The sequence below is a fragment of the Culex pipiens genome, chromosome 1 (assembly GCF_016801865.2).
Source record: "Culex pipiens pallens isolate TS chromosome 1, TS_CPP_V2, whole genome shotgun sequence".
NCBI classification, from domain to species: Eukaryota; Metazoa; Arthropoda; class Insecta; order Diptera; family Culicidae; genus Culex; species Culex pipiens.
The window spans coordinates 2,805,799-2,823,985 of record NC_068937.1 but is presented as its reverse complement, the minus strand read 5'-3'; the positions used below and the strand labels follow the sequence as shown (position 1 = coordinate 2,823,985).

At 35.6% G+C, this 18,187-nt stretch overlaps 2 protein-coding genes across 2 annotated transcripts in view; both read left to right on the top strand.

Moving 5' to 3' along the window:
* LOC120415046 (uncharacterized) overlaps positions 1-18,187 on the top strand; it is a 179,197-nt gene that overhangs the window by 28,874 nt on the left and 132,136 nt on the right. The window lies entirely within an intron of this gene.
* LOC120415047 (uncharacterized) lies at positions 8,976-10,689 on the top strand. The gene has a single exon (XM_039576421.2). The coding sequence runs from the start codon at positions 9,139-9,141 to the stop codon at positions 10,441-10,443; it is 1,305 nt and encodes a 434-aa protein (XP_039432355.1). The 5' UTR covers positions 8,976-9,138; the 3' UTR covers positions 10,444-10,689.

The following is an 18,187-nucleotide window of genomic DNA, read 5'->3' as shown; positions in this document are numbered from 1 at the left end:
CTTTGTAGACATGTTATCCTACGCTTATATAAGCCATTTCTGTGTATGTGGAGTCAGTTTCACTCGATAACGACATTTGAGAAGGGCGTGAGTGTTCAAAAAGTGGTCATAGACAAACTTGTAGGAAATTTGACGGGCTTTCCGAACAAAATACACTGAAAGAAAAAAACACTCCACTTTTATGAGATTTTTTGATTTTTATGTTGAAAAGTCAAATTTGAAGGTGAGCCCACGATTTTTTTTCGTTATAATTTTTTGTGAAAATAGCCTAAGATGTTACAAAAAGACTCACGAAAAATGCAGGATGGAGCAACTCACCTAAAAAAATACAAAAATCATTTACTACAACTGTGTTTTTTTTTTTCAAAAGTGCTCTAAACATCAAAATTTTCAAAAACCGAATACGAGAGTCGATTCTTCAGACAATTTTACATAAAAGTCTCCATATTGACCATTGTCCTTAGTCCAATCTATGTGATGTTACAGCGGTTTTAAAAATAAAAATGTAGAAAAAATAGGTTTTTTTATGGTTTTTGGCAATTTCTATATGATAGACTTGGTTTTTCAGTCTCGAAAATATTTTTACCGGAAAGCTCGTCCAATTTCCCATAAGTTTGTCTTTGACCACATTTCAATTGAATGTATGGGCTTACAGATATAAGCTAATTACATTGCTCGTAACTGAAAACATAATATTTTTTCAGTGTAGTATAGTAACCTGGATAGTAAATTAGCTTAAATCATCAAAAAAACGAGTTATTTTGAAAAGTGATCAAAGACAATCTTATGGGAAATTGGATGAGCTTTCCGATAATCATATTTTCGAGACTGAAAATCAAGTCTGTCGTATAGAAATTGCCAAAAAAAACCCTCAAAAAACCTATTTTTTCAACATTTTTATTTTTAAAAACGCTGTAACTTCACAAGGATTGGACTTAGGACAATGGTCAATATGGAGACTTTTATGTAAAATTGTCTGGAGAATCGACTCTCGTGTTTGGTTAAAAAAAAAAACAATATGTTTAGATCACTTTTGAAAAAAACAGTTTCAGTAAATGATTTTTGTATTTTTTTAGTTGAGTTGCTCCATCCTGCATTTTTCGTGAGTCTTTTTGTAACATTTTTGGCTATTTTCACAAAAAAATTTAATGAAAAAAAATCGTGGGCTCACCTTCAAATTTGACTTTTAAACTTAAAAATCAAAAAATCTCATAAAAGTGGAGTGTTTTTTTCATTCAGTGTTTTTTTTTTGGAAAGCCCGTCAAATTACCTACAAGTTTGTCTATGACCACTTTTTAATACGATGCAACGGCTTCAAGATACAGCAATATTTAAATTACGAAATACAAAAATAATTAAAACACTTACGCCCTTCTCAAATGTCATTATCGAGTGAAACTGGCTCCATATACGCAAAAATGGCTTATATAAGTGTAGGATAACATGTCTACAAAGTTTCATTGAAATCGTATAGGGTCGGGTACAACCGATTCTCTATTTGACATGGAATTGCTCTAATGCGGTTAAACATCTTTCAATTTCTATGAACTATTTTGCAGCATGTTTTGTCTAAAAAAATAATTAAAAAATTAAAATTTCTATCGCGTGTTTTGATAGCACTACACGCACGTTCAAAATCACTCGGTTTTTAGTAAAAATCGAACCTACTGAATTTGACAAAAATTGAGTGAAATTTGTCCACATCTGGAGGAAATTCACTAAAATGTGACAGATATCTCCTTTAACCATTTCTGGGAAGCTTCAGTTCCTAATGAAATGATTCAAATCCCATTTTAAATTATTAGCCAAAAATCCAGTTCAATTCATAGGTCACTGAAAAAGCAAACACGTTCCAAAAATACCACACTTTCTTCCTTTCGGGTGGCTGCTCTTGACAGGTCTGCCAATTCCAGTCCAGTCGACCCATTGTTGGCAATTCAATTTCCGGAAAATGCAGTCCCACATTTCACCGTGGACCACTTTTCCCACACTGAAATAAAAAGCTTTGCAAGTCGATGCTTTTTTGTGAGCACGAAAAAGGACCACAAACTCCAATCAAAGCATGCCGCGGTACAAATTTCCATCAGCCTCTTCGAGGCAGGCAAGTGCTGCCAGTCATTTCAATCACTTGCCCGTTATCGGTTCACATAAACACTTGCTGCCGGCTTCTGTGTGACGCTATGAAAGGCTCATATTTCTGTGCTCTTTTTTTTCGATGCCACTCAGATCAGAGCATGAAACGATATCCCCGCAGAAAAAAAAAATGTTAAAAAAGAAAACAACAAAGCAAATCTTTGGAAATGAATTTTTCATAAAAAAAAGCAATTTATATTCATAAACAAGTATCTCTCTCGACATAGGAAGGCTTTTAAACGTTTGCCACTTCCGGGGGACTCTTCCCCACCCTGCTAAAAACAAACTGATGAAGAATCTTTCCAGCCAGAGCAGTGCTGCCAACCGCAGAATCACGTTCCCGCAAAGTAGGCGGTGAATGGGAAGAGGCGGCCTTGATCATCATCCGCCTGGTCTGGCAGTGTCTTCTCCTCTTTTTTTGCAAAACCCATCGCCTACTACGTCTACTGGAGCTTTTAAGCTGCTCATGAGTGCCGAGGAATATGTTTTTCTCTCTCGCGATTTTCATTTTTTCCCACCGGAAAACGGTGCGTCGAAATTTGATTTTTAATTAGTGGAATCGAAAGCGATCGCGAGTTGACTTGGCGACTTGTTGTTTGAAATGCATCGATTTTTTTTTTATTTTCAAAAATAAATTAATAAAAGCACACCGTGACTCGCTTTCTTCGCTCAAAAGTATGACGAAACGGTGCTTTTGCCTACTTGTCACACACACCTACACGGAGAAAAATCAGTTTCGCAGAATCGCGATCAAGCGTTAACGAAATTAAAAATGAGTATTTTAAAATTATTCTGATTTCATGAACATTTGCTCACGATTTTGCAAATCTGATTTTTCTCCGTGCACTGAAAAAAAAGTATGAGTGAGAGAGCGAGAATGCAACCAATCTGAAACAATTTTTAATTTATGATAAGCTTTAAGCTCGTGTACACACAAATCCCTGGTGAGAATTTTTCCGCCCGAGGTGTTCATCGCAGCAGCAGGCCATGAGTGATGAAGAAGAGGTTTGTCTTTCTCGAGAATTTTGAGGTGGAAATATTTTTCCTCTTGGAATCACTTATCACGCGACGCCCAGTTTGTTGCCGGTTGTTTACGTAGGCAAAAATGGATTGTAAACAGGCGCGAGCGAAGTTTGTTTTGATACTTTTCGATTAAAGTGGGCGGCAACACTGGGAAAAATCGCCACGTCAAACCGCGGTTGCCCGTGGCCTACTTTTGATCGTTTTTCACCTGTTTTGGGTCTCGTGAAACTCGTGGAAAATAAAACAAAAGGTTCGCACAAATACACACACACATATTGTGCAAACAAACAATAAAAACTCCAAGCTTGCAAGCTGTATGGAAAACATTTATCAAAAATAAAAAAAGAGAAGCTGTTTATGTTCGCAAAACATATTTTTCGCCCTTCATCCCACCCACGTCAAGCGTGTGTTTTCAACTGACGGCCGATTATCCCTTTCTGGCCAAAGGGGGAAAAATTTCCTTTGTTTTCCGATGCTGTTTGTTTTGGCGTGTTTTAAAACGTACAAATACGACATAAGCGAAATAAAACTTTTTTCACGAGCAGGTGTGCCAGCATCAGATCAGGGTTCGACATGAATGCCTTTGTTGTTTTACTGAATTTTTTTTTTCATTTTGCTGATTTAAAATGTTTTTTATTTTTTTTTTATTTTTGATTGGTACTTACTGAGCAATTCTCTACGAAATCGGTCTTGTTTCTGAATTTTATTTTTTGTATTTTTTTAATCCCAAAGAAGCCATTTTGCATCATTAGTTGGTCCGTATAATATTCCATACAAATTTGGCAGCTGTCCATACAAAAATTATGTATGAAAATTCAAAAAATCTGTTTCTTTTGAACGAATTTTTTGAACGATTTGGTGTCTTCGACAAAGTTGTAGGTGGATAAGGACTCCACTGAAAAAAGTGATACAAGGTAATTTTTTTTTGTTGATTTTTAATTTAACTTTTTGTTACTAAAACAAAAAAAATATATATTTTTTTATTTTTTGATATGTTTTAGGGGACATCAAATGCCAACTTTTCAGAAATTTCCAGGTTGTGCAAAAAATCTTTAACCGAGCTATGAGTTTTTGAATCAATACTGATTTTTTCAAAAAATCGAAATACTGGTCGCAAAAATTTTTCAACTTTATTTTTCGATGTAAAATCAAATTTGCAATCAAAAAGTACTTTAGTGAAATTTTGAAAAAGATCACCGTTTTCAAGTTAAAGCCATTTTTAAGTAACGTTTTTAAAAAAAGTCGCAGTTTTTCATTTTTATTTTAAATTAGTGAACATGTTTGCCCACCTTTGAAAAAAATGTTTTTGGAAAGCGGAGAAAATTCTCAATATTTTGCTTTTTTGAACTTTGTTGATACGACCCTTAGTTGCTGAGATATTGCCATGCAAAGGTTTAAAAACAGGATAATTGATGTTTTCTAAGTCTCACCCAAAAAAAAAAACATCATTTTCTAACGTCGATATCTCAGCAACTAATGGTCCGATTTAAAATGTTAAAATATGAAACATTCGTGAAATCTTCCGATTTTCATATCAAGACTAACATTTTAAAAGGGTTAAACATTCAATTTTAAGCCCTTTTCAAATGAAAGTCTTGGTTTAAAAATATTAAAAGTATTGTTTTCGAAAAGATCGGAAAATTTCACGAATGATTCATATTTTAACATTGTAAATCGGACCATTAGTGGCTGAGATATCGACGTTAGAAAATGGTGGGTTCTTTTGGTGAGACTTAGAAAACATAAATTTACCTGTTTTTAAACCTTTGCATGGCAAATCTCAGCAACTAAGGGTCGTATCAACAAAATTCAAAAACAGCAAAATATTGAGAATTTTCTCAGCTTTTCAAAACAAATTTTTCAAAAGTGGGCAAACATGTGCACTATTTAAAAAAATAAAAAAAATTCTACTATTTTCAAAAAAGTTACCTAAAAATGGTTTTAACTTGAAAACGGTGCACTTTATCAAAATTTTACTACAGTACTTTTTGATTGCAAATTTGATTTTACATCGAAAAATGAAGTTGGAAAATTTTTGCGACCAACATTTCGATTTTTTGAAAAAAATCAGTATTGATTCAAAAATTCATAACTCCGTTAAAGATTTTTTGCACACCCTGGAAATTTCTGAAAAGTTGGCATTTTATCTCCCCTAAAACATATATATAAAAAATAGTGTTTTTTGCAAATCAAGTTTTGAAGACAAAAAGTTAAATTAAAAATGAAAATTTTTTTTACCGTGTATCATTTTTTTTTCAGTGTAGTTTTTATCCAAACCTACAACTTTGCCAAAGACACCAAATCGATCAAAAAATTCCTTCAAAAGATACAGATTTTTTAATTTTCATACATCATTTTTGTATGGACAGCTGCCAAATTTGTATGGAAAATTATATGGACAAACTAATGATGCAAAATGGCTTCTTTGGGCATACCGAAGGCACAAAAAAAGTTTCAGTCGGATTAAAAAATGCAAAAAAATTCCAATGACCGAAATCTGAGAGAATTGCTCACTATTGTGTTTAAAGAGTAATTAAATGATTAAATTAATTTGAAATTTTGAAATAAATGCAGCAAAAACTGGCATCTGTGTAATAGCAAATTTAAGGCTTCAATTATTTCTACAACACTTTTGAAAGCTAATAATTGCTTCATTTAACAGAAACCTCAAATACGTCTCGATTGAGTTGTAAAGTAAATAAATTTTACAACCAAGTTTTAGAAAATCAAATATCCTGGCCAAAATTGGTAAACCCTCTACTGACCAATTTTTTTTCCGGTGGTTTTAATTTTTCCGTGTTCATGAGGTCATTTTGAATAGTTTGGTAACTTTCCAAAATTTCGTGATTTTGATATTTATGCTTTTTGTGTTACTTTAGTAAATTTTCATTTTTAGTTATTTACTATCTTTTGTTTATTTGGGACTGTTGCACACATTTTTCGAAGTTTTTGTCTCAAAACGCAAAATCTCCCTCCCTCAAAAATCTCCCCATAAAACATGCTAATGAATTCATCACACCGCACCGCTGCGGCGACGCCCGATGGTATGCAACGGGCTTTCCATTGCTGATGAAGCTGTCAACCATCGTCGCAGTAACCCTTGAATGTCCTTTCTATTCAGCCAAATTCCATCGCTTGCTGCGCTTTGGTTCGTTAATACAGTAAGTAAAATTTGTGCTTCCCATTAAAATGTAAATTAAGGAAGCCTTAATTTTATTTATAACCAAACGGATGACGACGGTCCGCCCGCGCGCGCGGTGTCCGGTTTTTGTCCGGGTCTTGGAGTACAGACAGAAAAAATGGAGTGTCGTTAAAATAAATCTTGATACCGTTTTTTGTCACAGCCTGCTTCGATCCCCACCGAAAAAAGGAAACGATTTTTTTTTGTAGATCTGGCAACCGCGTCGCGGTTGGCGCCCAGTGGCCACGTGTTGTCATCAACCTTTTCGGCCTTCTTTTTCTACACGGGGAGGAGCTTGAACTTTAGAACTCCGGAGACATAAATCATAATTAATGAAAATTGTTCGGAGAAGTTTGTCGCCCCTCACTTGGTTGCGCGGGAATTTTTCAGACTAAATTTTGACACTGCGCTTCCGGCCAAAAATCTGGTGCCCTCGCTTTAATTATTTCTCCGCGAAGAATTTCTAATTCCGCGACAAATTCCGGTGCTGCTGAGCAATTCTGCGCGCCATTTTGCTACAATAAAGCTGTCACATTCGTGTGCACACGGCTTTGATTTATCGCACCGTTGCTTCTAGGCCTACTAGGACCGTTGCGTTCTCCAAGTGGCCGCCACCCTCCGTCCGGAGTTCCTCGACTGCGACGAACCGCACCGCACCGAAATTGCAGTGGAGTCAACCGAAAAATATACGACCAAATTAATTTCACGCTTTTGCATGCGCTATTTCGCCCTACCGGGCCCTATTTTCGACCTAAATTCCTAAATCGCACCGAACAACTGTCAAAAATAGCGCCATCTACCCCGCTCGACGCAACAAACGAAACGAAACGGAACCTTCTGGTCGACCCCGGAAAACGGCCCCGCATTTTGTGGCGTAAATATTTTACGCGGCCATAAAGCACAGACCAGCTATTGGGGGACCACGTGGCCCGCGGCCCCCAAAACAAAAACAGACGGGTGGCGGGCGTCACAAAACTCCACAAGTGTCAATAGCGATGACGTCGAAGGAGGCCGTGGGGTGACGGAGGGATGACAATTTGGGTTGGCTCTCTTCTTTTAAAAATGGCCTGCTGGGATCGATAACGGGTGCGTGCGGTGACGAAAATAAGGTTTGACGTTTCGATGAACTTTTTTTCTGGGGGGTTGAGATATAAGTGACTGGAAATAACTTTTGATAATCACGGCATTTTGGTTGTTTGAAAGTTGACCAATTGCGTAGGTATTGGAGTGCTGAATCATTGTGGTTTAGGTGGACAGCTTGAAGTAATTTACCAAATTTACTAAATTGAGTAAATTTACTAATTTTACGAACTCTGCTAAATTTACTATTTTTTTTAATTTGAGTAAATTCACTAAATATACTAAATTTACTGAATTTAGAAAATCATCAAAATGCAAAGAAAAACAAATTTTCTAAATTTTCAAAATTTTCTACGTTTTTATTTTTTTTTAAGTTTTTCAACATTTTCTAAATTTTGTCTATTTTGACAATTTTGACAATTTTGACAGTTTTGGCATTTTTGACATTGACAACTTTGACAATTCTGACAATTTTGACTATTTTGACAATTTTGACAATTTTGACAATTTTGACAATTTTGACAATTTTGACAATTTTGACAATTTTGACAATTTTGACAATTTTGACAATTTTGATAATTTTGACAATTTTGACAATTTTGACAATGTTGACAATTTTGACAATTTTGACAATTTTGACAATTTTGACAATTTTGACAATTTTGACAATTTTGACAATTTTGACAATTTTGACAATTTTGACAATTTTGACAATTTTGACAATTTTGACAATTTTGACGATTTTGACAATTTTGACAATTTTGACAATTTTGACAATTTTGACAATTTTGACAATTTTGACAATTTTGACAATTTTGACAATTTTGTTAATTTTGTCAATTTTGTTAATTTTTACAATTTTGACAATTTTGACAATTTTGACAATTTTGACAATTTTGACAATTTTGGCAATTTTGACTACTGTTGACAATGTACAATTTTGACAATTTGGACAATTTTGGCAATTTTGACTACTGTTGACAATGTAAAATTTTGACAATTTTGACAATTTTGACAATTTTGACAATTTTGACAGTTTTGACAATTTTGTCAATTTTGACAATTTTAACAATTTTGACAATTTTGACAATTTTGACAATTTAGACAAATTTGTAAATTAAATAAATTTTGCAAATGTTGCGAATTTTCAAAATTTTGAAAAAAAAGCTGTAAATTTTTTATATTATATAAATTTTGTAAATTTGTTTTTTTTAAGACTTTAATTTCAAGTCAAATCGCTTTTTCTAGTTAAAGCAAATTGAGCTAAATCTGAATCTTAATATTGAAATTTGGTCATATTTTGCCACAGAAATACACAAGACTTGAAAGGAGTCAATTTACATTTTAAGAAATTTGCTCCAGCTGCTATTTTTACGCCACAAGCGAAAAAAAGACACACAAAAACGCCTCTTCTTAGAAACGACTCACGCGCCCCGAATTGGTACTAATTTTTATACGATTCCATGAAAGCGGCCCGAAATTTCATGCATCGCGGATCGAGTTTAATGGCAAGATTTTTTGGCAACGCGTGAACATTACTGTTTATTTGCGAAACGTGACACTTGTGGAATGGGCACGTCGAAATTACAATCACAGCCATTTTCTGCCTAAATCCAAGCAAGCGCGTTGAATTTCAAGCGAACGACCCGCTCGACAGTAGGCAGAACATTTTTCTAAAACGGCAGGTACGAGCAAATTCGGGAGATTGCTGTGCCTACTTGATGTTTAAATTGAATTTAATGGGAACGTGGGGTTTACAAGTTGTCAAAATGTCTTGGGGAACGGCCACCGTGATTATTCCGCACGTTTTTGAGAAAATTTTCGGCTTTCTCCGAAAGCCGGAAGATCGAGTAGCGGCGGCCTCGACGTGCCGTCAGTGGGAAGCTGTCATTTTTGACAGCTGTCACCTGTCGGCGGACATTGCGCTGTCAGTGATCTACGAGCGTGACGACGGCTGTCAGCGCAACGTCAAACCGCGCGAGATCGAGCGTAGTAAAAGGAGGTATCGAAACGTCATCGTGGCGCCCACGGCCTGCTACGATGGTCGCGAATCGCACGTCAACTGGGATGAAGCGAAGGAGGTTGTGGGGTTGCTGGATCGGAGAGGTCCAATCGAGTGGGCCATGATCGACGGGAGGTTCGACGAGCAGATCATCGCAACGCATGCTTTGATGGGATTTGGACGAGTTTTGTGTCATTTGGTGGAGCTGGAAGTGAAGTTGACGCTGGCTTCGTACTGGGATCCTCATTGGGAGAAAACGTTCCAGAGTTTGACGGGGTTGCGCAGCGTGAAGATCACCGGAGGTCACGGAAGGGTACTGAGTTCGGTTCAGAAGCACTGCCGGGGGTTGGAGAGGTTAGTTCTGAAGAGGTTTGCTCTGACAAAGCCGTTTGAAAAGCTGTTCGACTTTCCCGAGTTGAAAGAACTGGTGATCGACGAGCTGGACGTTTCTTCAACAAATCTGGAAATTCACTACGGCGTATCGGAAGTGACCTTCCCGAAGCTTGAACACCTAACCTTTCTGATCAACGTCAAAGCCTCATTCCACCATCTGAACTTGGTCCCGGTAAGGTTCGTAACTCCAGCTCTGCAATCCGCAAGAGTGTCCGACCTCCTGCACAGCTTCGTCCGCATCGAAGCCGGTCCACAACTCCACCATCTAACCCTCAACATGGCAGCGTTCGCTCCAATCAACTACGTGAGGCCAAGCCTCTTCCCGAACGATCTGACCTCCGTCAGTACGATCACCATCGAAGCCGAACACCTCGCTCCCTTCGTCGGAATGGCCCTGGTCTGGACGCAACGATTCTGTCCAAACGTCACCCATCTAATCCTCGATCAAAAACTGGACCCGCTGATTCTCGACCAGATCACCGAGTACGTCTCCACCGAACTGCCCAAAATTCGCAAGGTCACCAACAACTCCAACAAGTTTCGACCGCGCCGCTTTTCGCTGAAATTCAAAGTCAACAATGCGCTCGAAGACGACCAAATCTTAACGCCAGATCATCTGCTGTATTACTAACTTTACGACGAAACAATAAACCGATGGTGAACTCCCCAAGTGCTCGAATTACTTATAATTTTATGACCAAGCCAAACAAAGCCGGGTCGCCATTTTGAAAGTCCGCAATTTTTACGGGCGCGGATTTTCAATCAGTAGGCGGTGGGCGCGCCGAGCCTCCTCTCACCAAAGGAGCCATAAATTTTGAAAACCACATCAAACTTGAAGGAGCTCGGAGCCGTGACGCCGCAGTAGGCCATTAAAAGTCGTGAAAACATCGCAGTGAGTGGTTTGGGAAGGTTTTTGAAGAGTGATAAAACGCAGTTTGTCAAAGATGACAAGTGGAAGATATTGTTTAAAATTTTATCGAATAAATAAATAGAAAAAATATAAGGTTTTAAAATGTAGGAAATCAAACAAAAGAAAACTACGTTAATTTCCTGATCATTTCATTGCAAGATATCACAAGACAGGGATGCCAGATTGAAAGACAATTGTATGTTCATGTTTACAAACATTAACCTCAATTCCGTTTACAACTTTGTGCAGCAACTTTGAGGGTCATTTTTAAGTGAAATCAATATTATTAACACCTAAGTCCGATATCTCACAACAGTGTTGCCAGATCTTCAAACTTAATAAATCCTTTGATATAATATTTAGTAAGAATGTGTAGTGTTACAAAATCGACAAAACATACAAAATTGACAAAATTTGCAAAAAAAAATACAGTATTTTAAAAACAAAATTTAATAATCATCAAATTTGTGGTCTATCTGGGAATATGCTTCTCACATTAAATTGAAAATATGCGTAGTTTTTGACAAATTCAATCAATTTTCTAAGTTTTATGAAATTCACAGAATTCTACAAAAACAAAGAAATTTATTCAGTTTCATAATGCTCACCTCGCATCGCAATTCAATTGGCCAAATTCAGCGCAAACCACCGCTGCATGCGGACCACCAAAAACCCATGGCCAGCTCGGACTCGGTCCCAAAATCCCGCACCGCCAACTAGACCGCTTGTTTACAACCCGGCCGGAACTGGCGCGTTTTGCGTGCAGCGTCCGGAACAAGTTTGCAACCGCACAGAAACAAAGCCGAACTGACAGCGACCAGCAGCAGCAGTGTTGCCAGCCAGACATTTGTGCAATTGTGGGAAATTTTCCGGTCCAACATTTCCCGCGACAGTGATAAACAATTTTCGGGTTGGGCTGTGGAGTGGTCCCCCGCGAGGGGAGGAGTTATTCCGCGTCGTCATGGCCTGCTACGTCGCGGCGGTCGGTGTGTGAGTTGGCAGTTCTGTTCCATTAATTTCCGGTGACAACTGCTGGGGTGGAACACACCTGGAAAGAAAATGGCGTCCCTTTCGGAAGAAATTCCAACACGAAACTCCACTTGCGTTTGCGAAATTGGATTTAAACTTTCGACAAACCGGAACCGCGCGCGGGCGCGAATTTCTGCGAGCTGTAAATTTTCAAAGAACATGTGGCGAAACTTGCTCCGGCAACTAGCTTTTGCGTGAGCAAAGTACGAAAACAGGGGGAGCTTTATGAAGCCCCGATATAATTAGCATAAAGTTCTGTGTGCAGTGTTGCCAGCGCACGGTCACGGTCGTAAAATTTAATTACCACTTTGCGTCGTAATGTCTTCTTGCTGAAGGGTAGTAGTTCTGTCAGGAATAAACACATTCGGCAATCAACGTAAATTATCGTGCCACTTTGAACACAATACTGGGTATTATCAACTCACCGTGTAGTTTTACACCGCCTGCTTTGCGGCGCGCGCTCAATGTGAAAACTTTTTAAGGTGACAGCTTCTTTGTGTCAAATTCACCACACCGCCACACGTGTTTATATTAATTATCAGCCGTGATAAAGTGAATTATGTTGTTAACATTTGCTAATTAACTGTGTACATCACCATTTTGCGGCTTTGAAATTGCCACTCCAAAGTGTCGTACACGTGCGTGGCGTGGCTTTTTGAGGTTAGGTTGAGTGACATTTATACCTGCTCCGGTGGGAGTGCTTGTCTCGACGAGCCCTTGTTCTTACTTTAAGCCTGCTGAATTATTTTTCTCCTCCTCGGAAAGTGACACTGCTCCCGAAGGGAGCCCAAATCCCTTCAGAAAGTATTTCGATCATGACTTGCTCGCGTGTTCCCCCCCTTCCCACTTTTTTAAGGGGAACGTGGAAATTCTCGGGATCGAAACTTTTTTCTTCAATCTTCCTCGCTGGGCAATTTGATTCCGCCCGGCAGCACCAGAAATCACATTTCACTGATGGTATTATCTCTGTGATGGGCGGGAACCGGAGCATACACAACACACACATTGGAACGCGCCATGGCGACCGACCGGAAGCAACAGGAGGGGACAGGATGACGAGGACGGTGGTGGGACTTGTCGAAAATCGAGAGAGGAAAAGCCAAAAATAAAACTTCCGCTGGAGTCTTGGGATGGAGTGAGGGATGAAGACAGAGTTGAACTTTTTCGCAGACAAAAAAAAATTCAAAATTGTCAATTTGACAAAATTGTCAAATTGTCAAAATTGTCAAAATTGTCAAATTGTCAAAATTGTCAAAACTGGCACAAGTGTCAAAATTGTCAAAATTGTCGAATTGTCAAAATTGTAAAAACTGGCACAAAGGTCAAAATTGTCAAAATTGTCAAAATTGTCAAAATTGCCAAAGTTGTCAAAATTGTCAAAATTGTCAAAATTGTCAAAATTGTCAAAATTGTCAAAATTGACAAAATTGTCAAAATTGTCAAAAATATCAAAATTGTCAAAATTGTCAAAATTGTCAAAATTGTCAAACTTGTCAAAATTGTCAAACTTGTCAAAATTGTCAAAATTGTCAAAATTGTCAAAATTGTCAAAATTGTCAAAATTGTCAAAATTGTCAAAATTGTCAAAATTGTCAAAATTGTCAAAATTGTCAAAATTGTCAAAATTGTCAAAATTGTCAAAATTGTCAAAATTGTCAAAAATGTCAAAATTGTCAAAATTGACAAAATTGACAAAATTGTCAAAACTGTCAAAACTGTCAAAATTGACAAAATTTAATTTTTTTCAAAATTGTCAAAATTTTCAAAAATGTCAAAAATGTCAAAAATGTCAAAACTGTCAAAACTGTCAAAAATGTCAAAAATGTCAAAATTGTCAAAATTGTAAAAAAGTTGTCAAAATTGTCAAAATTGACAAAATTGACAAAATTGACAAATTGACAAAATTGTCAAAATTGTCAAAATTGTCAAAATTGTCAAAATTGTCAAAATTGTCAAAATTGTCAAAATTGTCAAACTTGTCAAAATTGTCAAACTTGTCAAAATTGTCAAAATTGTCAAAATTGTCAAAATTGTCAAAATTGTCAAAATTGTCAAAAAGGTCAAAACTGTCAAAACTGTCAAAATTGTCAAAATTGTCAAAATGTCAAAATGTCAAAATGTCAAAATGTCAAAATTGTCAAAATTGTCAAAATTGTCAAAATTGTCAAAATTGTCAAAATTGTCAAAATTGACAACATTGTCAAAATTGTCAAAATTGTCAAAATTGTCAAAATTGGCAAAATTGTCAAAATTGTCAAAATTGTCAAAATTGTCAAAATTGTCAAAATTGTCAAAATTGACAAAATTGACAAAATTGACAAAATTGACAAAATTGACAAAATTGACAAAATTGACAAAATTGACAAAATTGACAAAATTGACAAAATTGACAAAATTGACAAAATTGACAAAATTGACAAAATTGACAAAATTGACAAAATTGACAAAATTGACAAAATTGACAAAATTGACAAAATTGACAAAATTGTCGAAATTGACAACATTGACAAAACTGACAAAACTGACAAAACTGTCAAAACTGTCAAAATTTACAAAACTGTCAAAATTGACATAATTGACAAATTTGACAAAATTGTTAAAATTTTGAAAATTGTCAAAATTGTTAAAATTTTAAAAAATGCCAAAAATGTTAATCATGTCGAAAATTTTGAAAATGTAGAAATGTCAAATTTAAAAAATGTCAAAATTGTCACAGTGTGCATTTTGCCAAAAAAAAATGTTTAAAATGATGAAAATGTTGAATAAAATATCAAAGATTTCAAAAATGTCAAAATGCCAAAAATGTGATAAATGTCAAAATCAAATTTAATGAAATGAACAACATTTTTTTGCCTAAGTTGGAAACAAGCAATTGACTTGAAATAGGTAATTAAAAAAAAGCTTGGTCATTTGCTATCTATTTTTTTAGAGATTAAATCAAAAAAAGATTACTAAAATCTTTCTCCCCCTTAAATCCCTCCCTGTCGTCGCATCAAAAGTAATCCCCGGCAACACGTTTCGGTCCGTGTGCCATTATGAGCACTCCGTCTTCGTCCTCGTCATCTTTGTCGGAACATGGTCCGATGTAATACTCCTCACCAGCAGCAGCAGCCGGTCTAAGCAAAAGGATGTTGTCCTTCTTGTCACAACCTTACTCCCTCCCTCCCACTGCCGTTGATCGTTCTGTCATTTTGTTCGATGTTGAACCACCCACCAAACATCGCCACCACCAACCAAGGGGCCAATAAGAAATATGTTACGTAAGTCGTAAAAACTTCTTGCACTTTCTCTGATCTCTGCTTTCTTTGGCTTAGCGGAGGAGATTGGGGCAATTTGACAGTTGCGTTATCTTGAAAAAAATCTCCAAAAGCAGATTTTTCTTTGATTCTTTCAATAATACTCGAATAAAACTTCAAACCGATATTCGACCCCTTTACCCTATATTTTACATCAGAAGCCCCGGCGGAACTGCTCCGACTCCCTTTCGAGAATATCCATTCATGGTCTATTTCCGGCACCAGATGCCAACTCGGTGGCTCCAGTGGTGCCTCCAGTGCTGCCAGTATCGCAGCAGGCCACGTGTGTGCGTGCGTGTTGCAAATTCAATCAAGTTTGCATGCAAAGTTGACTGCACCGCCAGAAATTCATGGCCTGCTGGTTGGTGGCGATCTTTGAGGTTAAAATATTCCGAAATGGTTTGTTCGGAACTTTCTGTAATCACTTCCAGGCGGGGTCGACTCCGGACCTGGAATCGCTGCTGCTGCTGCATCTTATTCTGCATAAACTGTAAATGAATAATAGATAAATATGTAAATGATGGATGCTTTTAGTGTTCCACTTTCGGAAGGTTGGTCCCGGTACTCCGGTGAAAGGATTACGACGGTTCCAATCATGGCTTTTGGGGTAGCTGCTCCGTTGGGATAAACAAATTTCAGCTCCGAGAGAGAGAGAGCGAGAAAGAGGATGTTGTCGCCTCCGGGAGACATAAATCAGAGCGCACAAAAACCGGATGAATGGATCCGGCGATGAATGGCGACTGATGGTAGGTGAATCATTTTCGTGTCTTTTTGTGGGGGGCCGGCATTCAAATAGACCTTCAAATATGAAAAAAATACTCAAATTTCAAATCATACTTTCCTAAAAAAAAAGCAAAATTAACAAAATTTACAAAATTGAAAAAAATAACAAAATTGACAAAATTTGCCAAATTGAAAAAAATTGTCAAAAAAGTTAAAAAAAAGAATACAAATTTTCAAAATAACAGTATTAAAAAAATCTAAAAATTGTTTCAAGTTACAAATAAGACAAAATTTTCAAAATGACCCGAATTTGAATTTGCAAAATTTGCAAACTTGAACAAATTGGAAAATTGATAAAATCGATAAAATAAGTAGAATAAACAAAACAGACAAATTTAACAAACTTGACAAAACTGACAAATTTGACTCATTGGAAAAATATGCTAAATTGACTAAATTTTCCAAATAAACAAATTGATAAAAGTGACATTATTGATAAACAGTCAAAAATTGTCGAAATTTACCCAGCAGTCAAACATTTATAAAATTGACCTAACAGTTGATAATTTACAAAATAGACCAAAAAAAAGACAAAGTAGACCATATTTACAAAGTTGACTCATTTGACAGAATTGACCAAATTATCATTTAATGAGTTAAAATCGACAAAATTGTCAAAAATAAAAAATGATAAAATAAAAAAAAATAGCAAAAAAGAATTAAAAAAAAAACAAATTATTTAACAAAGTTTATAAAAATAACACAGTTGACAAAGTTATAAAATTGTTAGAATTTTCAAAACATACAAAATTGTCAAAATGGATCGATATGAAATAATTACGTAATTAACAGAATTTATAATATTGCCAAACCAGAGAAAATTTGTGTAATCGATAATATCAGTAGAATTGACAAAGTTGGTATAGATGTTAAAGTTTACAAAATTGAATAAGGCCGTTTAATATTTTTTCTCCAAACATATTTTTTTTTTCAATATTTGCAATAATTAAAAACATAATTAAAAAATTATAAAAATCAACTGAAATTTACAAAAAATGAAAATAACTAATTCAATAATTTATAAAATTCTATTAATATCAATAATTTTATTATTAATAATGATAATTTTGGTTTTTTTTTAAATTTTAATTATTTTATAATTTTAATAATTGAATGATTTGAATAATTTCAATAATTTGAATAATTTGAATAATTTGAATAATTTGAATAATTTGAATAATTTGAATAATTTGAATAATTTGAATAATTTGAATAATTTGAATAATTTGAATAATTTGAATAATTTGAATAATTTGAATAATTTGAATAATTTGAATAATTTGAATAATTTGAATTATTTATTTCAATGATTTTGGGAATTTATATGATCATAAATTTAATATTTTTAATTGTTTTTATAATTTTAATAGTAATGATTTCAAAAGTTTTATTAAGGTCATGCAAATTTCTACAGTTTCAATAATTTTAATGATTTTCAAAATACAAATAATTTTAGTTTTTTGAAATATTGAATTTACAAAATCGATTTGTTTAAATGTTATAATTTGAATCATTTTATCGATTTCTTTAATTTCAAACTTATCTATATATATTTTTATTGTTTATTTTAAGAACATTTTAACTTTAATAACAACATTTTAACTTTAATAATGCAAAAATCTTTATTAGTTCAATTCAGTTGAAAAAAAAATCGTTACACAATATAAAATCAATAAAAGTAACGAAACTAAAAAAATAACAAAATTTTGATAAAATTGCAAAATTGTCTTAATCGATGTAATAAAAATTGGTATTTTTTTAAAGAAATCTGAAAATAATTATTTGATTTTGAGTTCAGTCACCACCATGTCCCGAAATCCCCTTTTTGATATATCTCCCGCGGTTCGTCCCTTCCAAAAGAGGAAAGTCAGTCCCATTTCTAGAACCCATTTACCCCGTCGGACGACGATGAGGATGATGAAGGAACAGCCGCCGGATTTGCACCGGAATTAGGCGCCGAAAATAAGTTTTCACCTTACTCCCTTTTAAGGACCGTAGTAGGCCGCGCCGACCGTCATTCCCAAAGATGGCGTCTGATGGATCTCCCTAGCCTACTGTGATTGAAGAGATTGTAAAGAAAAAAAAGTTTTATGTGTTAGCCTCTTCGACAAGATTTTATGATCCATGGGGACGGAGAAACCACATCTGACAGCTGCATATTTTGCCGCTTTTTTTTGTTCGTTGAAAGCTATTTTGACATGCCTGGAAATTTGGGTGACGTCCTGTGAGTGTGTGTGTGTGGAAAAACAATTTCCGTTCGAAGAATTTCCATTTTTTTCGGTCGCGCGAGGGTGGCCTCCTTTGATCGCTATCTGAAAGCTTCCCCAAAAAAAGAAGCGACCTGTGGATGGGACTTG

Excerpts from the sequence above, each read along its gene's own strand:
- LOC120415047 (XM_039576421.2), top strand. The coding sequence starts at position 9,139 with ATGTTTAAATTGAATTTAATGGGAACGTGGGGTTTACAAGTTGTCAAA.